This window comes from Salmo salar, chromosome ssa24 (assembly GCF_905237065.1).
Source record: "Salmo salar chromosome ssa24, Ssal_v3.1, whole genome shotgun sequence".
Lineage (NCBI taxonomy): Eukaryota > Metazoa > Chordata > Actinopteri > Salmoniformes > Salmonidae > Salmo > Salmo salar.
The window spans coordinates 1792343-1806681 of NC_059465.1; the positions used below are offsets into that span (position 1 = coordinate 1792343).

Here is a 14339-nt window from a genome sequence, read left to right on the forward strand (position 1 = left end):
TGTGTTATAATCTCCACCCGGCACAGCCAGAAGAGGACTGGGCACCCCTCATAGCCTGGTTCCTCTCTAGGTTTCTTCCTAGGTTCTGGCCTTTCTAGGGAGTTTTTCCTAGCCACCGTGCTTCTACACCTGCATTGCTAGCTGTTTGGGATTTTAGGCTGGGTTTCTGTACAGCACTTTGTGACATCAGCTGATGTAAGAAGGGCTTTATAAATACATTTTATTGATGAATTGATTGAATTGGGCATCATTGGCGAAAGTGGGCATGTAAGTAATCCATACCCAACCCTCCAGTAAATTGTGGTGAACTCACTTACAAGACTCAGTTTTGGATGAACCTGACTATATCAACAAAATAATATGCTATTTATACTTTGTAGTCAATTATGATACTTTTATACATTTTTCTGACATATCAATGCCACATAGGCCGTTTTTCAAAAGGAGAAGTTGGTTTTCAAGGGCAGTTGACCTTTAAAGACAGAGGAAGGGATTGATCTATACTGAACAAAAATATTAACGCAACATGTAAAGTGTTGGTCCCATGTTTCATGAGCTGAAATAAAAGATCCCAGAAATGTTCCATTTGCACAAAAAGCTTATTTCTCACAAATGTTGTGCACAAATTTGTTTACATCCCTGTTAGTGAGCATTTCTACTTTGCCAAGATAATCCATCCACCTGACAGGTGTGGCATATCAAGAAGCTGATTAAACAGTGTGATCATTACACAGGTGCACCTTGTGCTGGGGGCAATAAAAGGCCACTCTAAAATGTGCAGTTTTTTCAAACAACACTGTCTCAAGTTTTGAGGGAGAGTGCAATTGGCATGCTGACTGCGGGAATGTCCACCAGAGCTCTTGCCAGAGAATGTAATGTTAATTTCTCTACCATAAGCCGCCTCCAATGTTGTTTTCGAGAATTTGGCAGTACGTCTAACCAGCCTCACAACCGCAGACCAAGTGTAACCACGCCACCCAGGACCTCCACATCCGGCTTCTTCACCTGCGGGATCATCTGAGACCACCCACCCGGACAGCTGATTAAACTGAGGAGCATTTCTGTCTGTAGAAAGGCATTTTGTGGGGAAAGACTAATTCTGATTTGCTGGGCCTATGCCCTCCCAGTCCCACCCATGGCTGCATTCTGCCCAGTCATGTGAAATCCATAGACCTAATTTAATTTATTTTCTTGTATGAGCTCTAACGCTAGAAAATCGTTGGAGCGTTTGTATTTTTTATCAGTGTAGAAACAACCCCTAGACCCTATTCTAGACCATAGGCCCTACTCTGGGGTGGCAGGCAGCCTAGTGGTTAGAGAGTTGGACTAGGAACTGAAAGCTTGCAAGATCAAATCCCTGAGCTGACAAGGTTATCCCCGAGCTGACAAGGTTACCTGTTACATTTGTTCAGATCAACTTCAAGTTCCTTGCAGGTTAGCTAAGGGTTGCATCCCAATAATCTCCTCTCTCCTGAATTGTGCACTTGTTCACTCCCTTTCATTGACTTGGAAGGAAAATGGTGGTATGTATGGAAACTCCCTCTAGCCCATTCCAACACGAATCAAATGCTTTAAAATGTGTGGGGAGTAGTGAACGATTGCACACTTGGGACAAACCCAGGGGCTCATGTCATTGTGCTTGCAGGTCTTTTACAAACCAGCAGAGGGCAGGCTTAAGGTAAAAACTTAAATCTACCGTTATGAGAAGCAATATCTGCTGACTTGTAGACAAAGTAAGTTCCCCTTGTCTACTGGTTTATTGATAATGTTGTGTTTTGATGTCATTGTATTATACCTGTTCAAAAATGATAATGCTACACTGTAGCTTCATGTTTCTTCAACACCTAACCTCTATGGGAAAATAATCTCAATTTATTTGAAATAACTCAAGATGAGAGATGGCACCAACGGAATGTTATATTGTGTTGATCATGTATTGGCATCTTGCATTATTATTTATAATCAGTACTGTTTAGGAGAACATGTCCGATAACTGTGGTCAGTGGTGTATACAGTCAATGACAGACAGTGTTCGGAGTATATCAAAACAGTCTTTACAAATACTGACATTTGGGAAATCCCAGAAACATTTTTACATTTAACCAGGCAAGTCGGTCAAGAACAACTTCTTATTTACAATGACAGCCTACCCCAGCCAAACCAGGACAACACTTGGTCAATTGTGCACCACCCTATGGGACTCCCAATCACAGCCTGGATTTGAACCAGGGACTGTAGTGACACCTCTTGCACTGAGATGCTGTGCCTTAGACTGCAGCGCCACTCGGGAGCATCTGTGTAGTGTAGAGCTGCTATACCTTTAAAGATTCATAAAAATATTTTGATGGGTGCTCAAACAAACGGCACATCTTACGTTTGAAAGCTAAGTATTTAATAATTGAGTGATTTTGACCACTTCAGATGACAAGACTAGAAATAGCTAAAGATGACTTTGGTGTGTGTGTGTGTGTGTGTGTGTGTGTGTGTGTCCATCTGTGTGTTGCAGGACAGATAGTCCACAGATGTGGACTTGATCACAATCAATGGTGACATCACCAGGCAAAGGTGATCTGTAAATAATTGTCATGCTTGAGGTGGAAGAAGAAAAAAACATCTTAAAAATCAGCTTGCTAGCTTCAACTCCTTCGAATTTTTTTGCTCCTCTGCATTGCCGGCATTTGAATCAGAACATATGTTGACCAGAAAGCAGCTTTTTTTCCAAAGGCTGCTGCATTTTTGACCTAAAAAGGCCTCTAGTCTCCAACTCGTGCAGTTGGTTTTCATAATCACCCTGCTACTCAACTGACAGAGTTGTGAGATGAGACCTTGCTTCAGTTTTTTTTTTGTTACATCTAGCACTGTGGTAATAAGGATACCGTCTCATTAAGTAGTTTTTACACTTAAAATCATGTCACTTGATGATAAAGCAATTTATCTATTTGCAGCTGAAATGAGATCAGTCAAGGATGCAAAAAGCTGTTTACAAGATAGGAGTAGATAATCAATGCAGTTATTATCAAATTAAATGTCACTTGATTGCAATTTCAAATCTGTTTCTATAATATCATACCAAGATATGTATGATAAATATTGTAGCCCATGTAGGCCTGCATTTTGTTAAATGCATTGAAAAAATAAAATGTTGCACAGAGGTCCTCTGATTCAGACACTGGAATTATACATAAGATCTGTCTGTTTCGAAACAAACCTCTCTTCCTCCCAGGCAAAGACTGTGTTCCAAATGGCACCATATCCCCTACATAGTGCACTACATTTGACCAGAGCCCTATGGGACTAGGAATAGGGAGCCATTTGGGACTTAGAATTGTGATCGAGGCTGTCTCCAGCACCCAGGCACTGCCATGTCCCATGCAGCACACAAACAAACGCCAGACATCTGTCTGGATAAAGGATTCAAGACAAGACATCAGACTGGTCCTCTGTCCAAACACCATTATATTATTCACGGCAATATTATTGTCTACTGAAAAAGAATCCATGTAACAATATACTTTATTTAATTCTTATTATATTTTTTACTAAATACACTATATTTATGTTTGTCCTCTATTTTTGTGTAATTGTTTGTGTTATGGTTTACAATAGTTTACTCACCTCAATCGTTCACAGTGTGTAAAAAATGTCACGCAAAACTCGAACCCTATACATGCCTAATATTGTGCATCAATCTCTCCTACACCAAAGTGATGATGTATTTCTGTTACAAATAACCCTTGATATGCTTTAAACACCTGTGACAGCTGTTTCTCTCAATTACTGAAAGTACGTGTAATTAGCCTGTCATACCTCAGTCTTAATAACAATTAGGGTAAGAACCCTTTGAAGATGAGAGGAATGCAGCTAGACAAAACACTGACATGGGTATTTGACCACTTGTAATGCATATTATGTTAATAATGCCAAAATAACACTTTATAATACTTTTCATAAATAAGCGTTGATGAACCATTTATAAAGGCCCTTATTCATGATTTGTATAAAGTGTTGGTTAAATTGTCCCTTTTATTTCTTAAACACGAACACGCGGCATGCTTCTTGAGCTATTCCTCAAAAACTACCGGCAACTACAGGCTGCGTAGTAACTTTTTCATCTCACAATAGGGGCAGATGTATCATTAATGTAACAAGTTACCATTAATGCCTAGTGACACAGATATATCAGAAATGAAATTGAAAAATTAGCCGGGTTAAATAATGAAGTGTTTTGAAGAGGTAATGATTATTTTAAGGTCGTTCCTATCTTCAAGGGCTTCAACCCTGAGCGAATGACCCCTTCTAAAAGACAGCGTTTATGAATATTTTAACCACGTTGGCTGTTAAATCTCTCGTCCATAGCTAAACTAAACCTCGATTAGGCTATGTCAACTCAAATTGATCCCGTTTGATAAAATGTCTGGCTTCAATTCGAGGCATACTTGTCGACCTATAGGCTCCTAAATATGAAGTGTTAACGATGAATGCGTCTTGCGTCCTTAACAGAATGCTGGCACTCGAAAGCGGGGAGTGGAAAGTAGAGGGTCAGGAAAATTGGTGGGTGGGGATAACCCTTTTCGAAGGAAAAAAAAACTAAAACAATCACGTGTTTGGAGATCAAAGGAGATCCGCTTTGTAGAGCTGGAGAGAGAGGGAGTGAGAAAGAGAGTGAGAGAGAGAAAGAGAGAGAGAGAGAGAGAGAGCGAGCAAGCAGGCAACGTAATTGACAAGGCTGCAATGGTGAAATAAACACTCTCGGCCAACGCACAGCTTTCGTTGCACAATTGCGAAAACACGGCGCTCTTTTGACGCATCGATCTTGCTTCAGATTCGATTTCCAGAATTTCAGCACCATCACCTAATCACGCTTGGAAATTATGTTCCGATCGGCGCATATCCAACCGGCAAGATGATGATTTTACCAAGGAGAAGGTTAGAGTGTGTAGCCGATTCGGTGGTCTTGGTGATCTTCGTGGTCACCACTTCTCTTGGAACGGTTTTCGCCAAGGATACGGCTTTTGTGGAAGTAGTGCTGTTTGAGTCAAGTCCAAATGGAGATTATACTACATACACGACGGGGTTGCAAGGACGATTCTCAAAGGCAGGAGCCACTATCAGCGCGGAGGGCGAGATCGTGCAAGTATGTAAAACTCAGTTAAGTTGTGGGAAGGACATATACAATATGTTGCTACGGCTCTGTTTGCTTATCAGTAGAGCCTGGGCGTTCATTCTACTTTGCTACTCTACTCTAAAACTTTATCGAAGGAGGGGGGGGTTGGGGGGGGGGGGTTGAGTTGCACTGTGTGTTGTATGTGTGAGGATGGTACTAGCCTCCTATTGCTACCAAATGTGATTACAAGATGGCTTCTATCTTTTGGAACTCATTCACATGTACATTGCAGGTTCTTTTCGGGATAAAAGCTCAGATTCACCCAGAATCTGCCATGGCATATACATTCAATAACCTTTTTTTCACGGATTAGCATGGTTATTACACTTGTAAACGTTCCCAGGAAAATCATAGAAGTTGTTCATCATAACTTGATCAGAGTTACAACTGATAGATGGTTGGTCACAGTTCCATCAAATAGGATATTGTCTGGAAGTAATCAAGAAACGTTTTGTCAAATAACGTCTAATGATTTGATTCAGCAGTACGCCTATAGGTCATTTCGTTTCCAATTATGGATGGTTGTTTGTTTTCATTATTGACTTATTTTTGTATTATTAGTTCAACCAATATAACTAAACCTCCTACCTACTGTACCGCCACGCTGCGAAGATACATTATCAATCTTTCACACAGACAATTTCTTTGAAGTTGGCCTAGGCTAAGTGATTGTGTGTGGATATTTTGTAACAACAGAAAAATTGAACAAACTACCCCATATATTTTATTGTACCAGCTTGTTACTTAGTTTTGGTACGGCCTTTCTACATAACTACTTCACCAACCATTTAATGTTAGTAATCATTTCCGTAAGCACCACCCGCACGAGCAGCCTTCTAAATCCTTTGATGGCCCACCAAGCCCGCAGCCTTGTGGATGTTGGGCCACGCCACGGACCCCTCCAACCCCGCTGTAGCCTACCCTACATGAAACACGGGACGATGTGGTCTATTACTATCAGTCATGATTTGGAGAACTATCTCAGCCTAGTAGTGGTTTGCACTGCTACAGTAGCCTACACGTGACCATGATTAGCTAGAAAGGGTCTAATTTCAAAGATGACTCCAAGTATGACTATTAGTGGGCTAACCTACATGTTTAATGAAGTAGCAGTGTGAGGTGTTTGCTCATTACTCTTTATATATGACATACCTTATCCTGGTCTTGTTAGGATTGTTGCAGGAATCTATAATGATGTCTGTAACTCATTTATTACTGCTTTCTAACTCATGCAGTGAAATTACATTACGGAGCCACAAAGAATACACTTTCCTGAAGAGAACTTGAATGAATTGTGTGTGTGTGTGTGTGTGTGTGTGTGTGTGTGTGTGTACTCACAAGTGTGTTTTCATAAAAATAACAACCATTTGTCATATTTTGCTATGAAAGTAGCACATTGCGGGAAGACCATCAGGATCAAAGGAGAGAGAATATTTATCACTGAAATGGATCCTGTTTCTACACATATAGCATTTGTTGGCCATTTGGCTTGGCTTGCTAACCACACAGAAATGTGGGACCTCAACTTTACATTGAAAACGTCTATTTAGGTTTTCATTTCTTTGCTAACATAATGACCACTGTGTGGCAGCTTGTATTCTTTGTAAAGAGGAGGGACATTGTGTCCAGTACAGAAGGACAGAATCACCATGTCCAAACTGGTTCTGTTTCAGTAGTTGCTAATGGTTGTTTATGTGTTTTGTGAATGATTGACTAAGAGAGATGGCAACCTTAAGACTGCATTTTTGAATCGTTAAAGTAATGGCATTTCAAACCATAGAGGACTTGCTATTATGCCTTAGTAAGCCTTGTGTAATGAAACTAGGTAGGTGCTCATGCATGCTACCTTGTGTATGCATCAGACCTTATTATGTTTCTGTAATGATTACTTTGTACCCACAGGTATAATTCATTATGATGCAATTATAATTAGGGCTGTGAAGATACCAGTATTGGTCTTTTAAAAACCTGCTGTATGTAAAATATTGTTTGCTACAGCTTGTACAATCTATAAAATGTGACTTTGAATGGCAACATAATGATGTTTGTTTCCAACATTAGGATTGTTTTCCTATTGACGTTAAACCCGCTTTGTGTTATGTTTCCTTGATACTAATGAGTATCACAATACTATCATCCCAGTCCTAGTAATAATGAATTGTAAGACTTGTTATAACCATACCAAAATACATTCACTATTAACCCCTCTAGGCTGGGAATTGCCACGGACCTCACGATACGATATTATCATGATACTTAGGTGCTGATACGATATGTATTGTAATTCTCATGATTCAATACACTGAGTAAACCAAACATTAGTAATAACTTCCTAATATTGAGTTGTATGCCCCCCCCCCCACACACACACACACACTTTTTTTGCCCTCAGAACAGCCTCAATTCCTTGGCATGGGCTCTACAAGGTATTGAAAGCGTTCCACAGGGATGCTGGCCCATGTTGACTCCAATGCTTCCCACAGTTGTGTCACATTGGCTGGATGTCCTTTGGGTGGTTGACCATTCTTTATACACACGGGAAACTGTTGAGCATGAAAAACCCAGCAGCGTTGCAGTACTTGACACAAACCGGTGCGCCTGGCACCTACTACCATACCCCGAATGAATGTCACACATACACAATTAATGTCTCAATTTAAAAATCCTTCGTTAACCTGTCTCCTCCCCTTCATCTACACTGATTTTTTTGTGGATTTAACAAGTGGCATCAATAAGGGATTATAGCTTTCACCCCCAAATCACTAGTCCCCTCCATGTATTTCCCACAATGCCCTCTCTCTTTAGCCACTCCACTTCGCCGCTGTTGGCTGTCTTTGTTTCAGCATTCTCCCAGTCAGTGTGAATGGAGGCCTTTACTTGGCACCGTCTGAGAGGTGGTTTACAGGGCCGAGTCGGCCAGGTTAGGAAGGCAGGCCTCAGTCAGTCCCAGCTGTTTGGCCCCTGGGGGTTTGCTCTACCTCTTATGTACAGTGGTCTCCAGACCTCAGTAGGTAGTGGTTGGTGTTAGGACTGGGGGGGCTTGGCATGGTTCCTGAGCAAAGTGGTTCAATAACCACTATGCTCTCCGCCTTACTCTCCTGCTCCCCAAAGCGAACACCCCCTGAGCTCTGCCTCATGAGTGGCGGGGCCAAAAATAATAAGTTAAGTCAATTTTCTATTTGCTCTGCACCGTTAAGGGGAAAGTGAGATGACTTGATGTGGATGAGACGCCAGAGTCCAGAACGATCAGCTTATCCCTCCCTCTCTCTTTCTCCCTCCCTCCCAGCCAGGCCAGTTCCCAGGTCCCTGATTGCCTACAATTTGACTACATAGTAGGGAGGTATCAATGTCTCTTTAAATCACCCTCAGTCAGGGAGTGAAATTATATGGGGTATTCTCTCTGCAGGTGGAGCCGGTCCCCTCCCCATCTACCCTGTGACTGACTACCTGCCGTTAGAATGTGGAACGTAGAATTAGAACATAGAATGTAGATTTTAGAACACTGAATATAATACCAGTGGATGCTTCTGAGGGGAGGTCAGCTCATAGTAATGCCTGGAATGGTATCAACCACATGGAAACCATACCATTCCAGCCTTTATTATGAGCCGTCCTCCCCGCAGCAGCCTCCACTGATAAATACAAATTGCCGGCCTCAAGTTCAACTGGTGTGATGTGTTGTGAAAGAAAATAAAGAATGGGTCTACTGTAGCCACAGCCTTAGATATAATACAACATGCATACATTATTGTCACTTCATGTTTTGTCTTTGCCGTTTTTAGTCATTTGTGACGGCTGTCTTCATTGTCAATGAATACGTTGTGTGGGTTTGAGTGTGGCACCATTTACAGTGAAATTATACAGTGAAATTATTGACCCTCTTGATAAAGATGAACAAAAAAAGACTGTATAGAAAAAATACCAGTACTGATCTACATTATATTGTAATTTTCCAACTCTCCACTCCAAACGTCTTGGAGACAGTACATAGGATTCTAATTGACACCATGGCTAAATCCATAATATGCCTAACTGTAGTTTTTGTGTTTTAATCAACTTAAATCTGAACAAAAAAATATTATGCTCATGATCATTGAATATTATGGCTATCAACACACTATCCCTGTGTGTGTCACTGAAAACTCGTCTTAATAGGATCATACTGGGCTTTTGGAACAACAGGGATTTATTGTTAAAAATACAGAATAGCAACGTCTACTCATAACATATTTGAAAACCAATGGTTTGGGGTATAAATATACACTATAGTCTACAATATTATGCAAATGTAGTATTTATCATATTGAACAATGTTTCTTTATTGCTGTTTACATTCTATATAGAGGGAGTGCTTTTTGTGCTACTGTACCCTTTAAGCCCACCTGAGAAATGTCAAATTTACAAAAATGTAATCTATGTATAATAATGCAAGGTTCATTTAAGAGTTAAATAAGACAAAAGGCATTTCAAAATGTAAGCTGTTAATGCCTGAAATCTATTATCGTGTTGTAGTTCACCAAGTTATGTTGCTACTGTGTGACTGTGACTAGCATGAAAACCCCAGATTTTCAATTGGCAAGAAATAGTCATTAATGCACATAAAATATGCTATCATGTGCATATCAGTACATTCCTCCCTTAATTGTACATAAAGTATGATCACTTATCTGAGGTACACAAAATATCTGGAAAACATGTTTGTCTTAGGTCGCCTCAACACAAGTTTTTTTGCCGCTTTCAGATTGTCCACAAGTGGGAACTTGCACATAACTTGATAGTAAAACATCTGATTGGCTTTTGGCTTAGAATAATAACAGACAGATTAATTGGTTGAAACATTAAATCAAAAGATCAAAGTGGGCTTAATAGGTACAGTACGCTATCATTCTTGTTAATCCAACCACAATGTCCAATTTCAAAAAGGCTTTACGGCGAAAGCATAACATTAGATTATGTTAGGACAGCGCCGAGACAAGAAAAACCACACAGCCATTTTCCAAGCAAGGAGAGGCGTCACAAAAACCAGAAATACAGCTAAAATTAATTACTAACCTTTGACGATCTTCATCAGATGACACTCCCAGGACTCAATGTTACACAATACATGTATGTTTTGTTTGATAAAGTTCATATTTATATCCACAACCCCCATTTTACATTGGCACGTGATGTTCAGAAAATGCTTTGCTTCCCAAAACTTCCGGTGAATGAGCACATCAATTCACAAAATACTCATCATAAACGTTGATAAAATTTACAACAGTTATTGAAAGAATTATAGATACACTTCTCCTTAATGCAACCGCTGTGTCGGATTTCAAAATAGCTTTATGGCGAAAGCACATTGTTCAATATTCTGAGTACAGAGCTCAGCCATCAAAGCAAGCTATACAGTTACCCGCCAAGTTCTGGAGTCAACAAAACTCAGAAATAGCATTATAAATCTTCACTTACCTTTGCTGATCTTCGTCGGAATGTACTCCCAGGACTCCCACTTCCACAAGAAATGTTTTTTTTCTTTCGATAAACTCCATATTTATGTCCAAATACCTCCGTTTTGTTCGCACGTTCAGATCACTATTCCAAAGGCATAATGCGCGATGGCAAAACCCGAGACGAAAAGTCAAAAAGTTCCATTACCGTTCATAGAAACATGTCAAACGATGTTTACAATCAATCCTTAGGGTCTTTTTATCATAAATATTAGATAATATTCCAACCGGACAATAGTGTTTTCATTACAGAGGAAAAAGAAGGAACGGCGCACCTGCGTGGGCGCACCTGCGTGACCGCGCAGTAAACAACTCATTGGTCTCAGGCAGTCCATTGGTTGAGTCAGCTCTTATTCTCTCCCCAGTAACAGTAGAAGCATGAAACAAAGTTCTAAAGACTGTTGACATGTAGTGGAAGCCTTAGGAAGTGCAAAATTACCCCACAGACACTGTAGTTTGGATAGGCAATCACTTGAAAAACTACAAACCACTTCCCGGTTGGATTTTTTCTCAGGTTTTTGCCTGCCATATGAGTTCTGTTATACTCACAGACATCATTCAAACAGTTTTAGAAACTTCAGAGTGTTTTCTACCCAAATCTACTAATAATATGTATATCCTACCTTCTGGGCTCGAGTAGCAGGCAGTTTAATGTGGGCACGTTATTCATCTGAATTTCCGAATACTGCCCCCTGTCACCAAGAAGTTTTAAACAACATCTCTTTCTCTTCGCAATTGTATTAGTATAAATTCCCAATTTGTATTTTAGCATACAATATAAATATAGCTCAGTATTTGAATTATTTATTTTATATAGTAATTTCTCCTCGTCTTTATCAAGGGTGTGAATAATTTTGGAATCCACTAACTTTGAACCCTATTACAAGAGGCAGTGTGTGAATGTGAATGTGATGGTGTTTAACTCCAAACCTTGCTGTAAACAACAGGCAGTGTGTCATCTCATCGGTAAAGACCATGACACAGGGCCATGAAGGCGGGACCACACCGCCACCCCCGCCTGATTCACCCAGGTGGACGATCCGGGCGACAGTGAGCTCAGATTCACCATCACGATGCCAACCGATATTTACACAGTTGGAGGGTATCCCCATCAGTCATCACCATCTGGTCTGCATCCCAAATGTCACCCTATTCCCTATTTACTGCACTAATTTGGACCTGGACCCTTAGGGCTCTGGTCAAAAGTAGTGCACTATATAGGGAATAGGGTGCCATTTGGGACTTAAACCTGATCTGCATGGGGGTAGGAGCTACTGATACTACTTCCTGGTTTGGGATGGCATTTATTATGGGATGCACATAGAGTTACGACAATCAGCCTCCATAGCAACGATTATGTTGCCCTTTTATACATCGGTTGTATATCAATCAGTAAATGCAGTGGCATGACACTTTTTTTATTATGAAATGATAAAGTATTATAATTGCTCAAATATGCTTATAACACATCTTACAATGCATTATAACTGCATCATAATGCATTATACTTGCAGTTACCAGTGTTGCCATTGGTTTTCCCTAATTATTTAGCCTCTGCTTGGTTCTGAGTAGGTTAAAATGAAGGCATCTGTTCATCATATCTCCTATTGTCTCCACATTGTCTCTCCCCGGGCCAAGCTGTCTGTTCCTTTAGCCCGGCAAAGGAAGCTGCCTGCATCTCATCTCATGGCCTGAGCAGAGCAGAGCACACATCTGCGTCTGATTTCCCTGCAGCAGGGCTATGCTGTCCACAGCATGCTAGAGAAGCAGGCAGGGACAGAGGAGCAGGCAGGGACAGAGGAGCAGGCAGGGACAGAGGAGCAGGCAGGGACAGAGGAGCAGGCAGGGACAGAGGAGCAGGCAGGGACAGAGGAGCAGGCAGGGACCAAGGCAGGGACAGAGTTGTGGCAGCATCTGTCAGTCCCAGATGGAACTCAAACCAGAACCAGAATGTGGCTTTTGTCTCACATCCATCCTTGGAATGACTCAAACCTCCTGTGAAATAGAGTGACAGAAGAAAGCCAGCAGAGACTCTGAGGCTCTTTGTCTCACTCGCTATCTCAACCTGTCAACTTTTTGATGTCCACCCATAACCTGCATCAAATGTTGATATTTTGACATTGAGTCATTTCCTTGGAAGTGGATAGTCTATACAGTCGCTTTATCTGACTGGTACGTTTCATAAAAGCCTGTGCATTGCACATACCAACAAAGTTAGAAAACGAGGATCCCAAACCCATATACTGAAGCCTATGCCTCCTCTCAGCTCAGAGAAAGCGAGCGGGCCAGGCAGGAGTTATGTTCCGCTGCATTTAGACTATAATGAGAGCTTGGTGTGGTTGAGGGATCCAGGCAGCGCTGCTTTCTCTCGCTCGCTCTTTCTCGACCACAGGCTGGAAACCCCAAGAGAGGAGGCCATAATGGGCAAAGCCCAGAAAGGACGGGAGGTACCCGGAACAGGACCCCTCCCAGCGCCGCCCGCCTCGCCTGCCGCCAAGCAACAGAAGCAGTACACAAGCAGTACACAAGCAGCTAGCACTATATAGCTGTAGGGTTTAAAAGGTTATAAGTGCCCTGCTCGCCTACTTTCTCCATTTATTGGTTTCGCGGTGGCAGCTGTATTTTAAGTGCTATCGTCTCTTTAACCGCCACCCGGCTCCGCTTTTAAGTCCCAGCCAAAGTCATTTGAGGTTGCGTTTGTATTTTTCGGAATAGAACAGAATAGTTTCTCTCTCTCTCTCTCTCTCTCTCTCTCTCTCTCTCTCTCTCTCTCTCTCTCTCTCTCTCTCTCTCTCTCTCTCTCTCTCTCTCTCTCTCTCTCTCTCACTCCTTTGCTTTCTTCTTCCCCTGCTGTCTACTCCTCCTTTGACACACAGACGAGGAAACCAGGCCCTAATGCTTGCCTCTTCCCTTCACAACAAACGTGTACCGGTATGTCACGAATCACAACTCCCTATCACTAATCTGTACGTTGTTGCATCACGGCCTGCCACAAAGCACCGTGGGCTGATGGATGTCGGAGGCGTTGTATGACATTCTAAATCAGACCAACAGCTCAACCCCCTCATACCTCTCCCCCTGTCTTCCACCTGCCGACACACTGACTTTATCTCACTAACCAACAACCTGGGGGACAATGCTCTCTCTCCATGGCGGGTCCAGGCAGAGCAGAGGTAGGCTTTGTTGTTGGTCAGGAATGTGCTGACTACTGGAGGGAGGTCTATAACACCAGTCCAGCCCCCTTTTTGTTGTGCTTCTATACACCGATAGATAGACTGATAGACTCTGGGACTGTGAACTGACTGTGGAAGGTAGCTGGGTAGCTAGCTAGCTGCATGGCCTGGAGTCCCTTTCAGTCCTCTGCACTCTGGCTGGCTGGCTCCACACAAGCACGTACGTACAGGCTCGGATTGTGCGCACACGCACACACTTAGCGCCCGTTAACCTGGTTTGCTCACGCTGTCATGAGAGGAGAAGCCTTATCACAAATCTGTCTCACTCCCACGGTGTTCAAAGGTCTCTCTTTGTGTACATCGTTACATAAATTACATCAGCCTCTTAGGTCTTTCAGAGGTTTTTACCACTGCTTTCCTTTGATCTATATAAACCTCGACTCACTGTGCTTCATTGTAAGGAGAATTAATTATTTGTTTCATAATCATCAAATCCCATATCTATTGTTC

The 14339-nt window shown here is 41.8% G+C and overlaps 1 protein-coding gene across 2 annotated transcripts in view; it reads left to right on the forward strand.

Moving 5' to 3' along the window:
* The first annotated feature begins 4564 nt into the window (after positions 1–4564).
* Positions 4565–14339, forward strand: part of znrf3 (zinc and ring finger 3) — a 112080-nt gene continuing 102305 nt past the window's right edge. Inside the window, exon 1 of one of the 2 annotated variants that reach the window (XM_014170571.2) lies at positions 4565–5134. In XM_014170571.2, coding sequence (XP_014026046.1) covers positions 4904–5134 — 231 coding nt within the window. In that variant the 5' untranslated portion in view covers positions 4565–4903. The remainder of the gene's footprint in view (positions 5135–14339) is intronic. The other variant, XM_014170570.2, reaches the window with a different exon arrangement.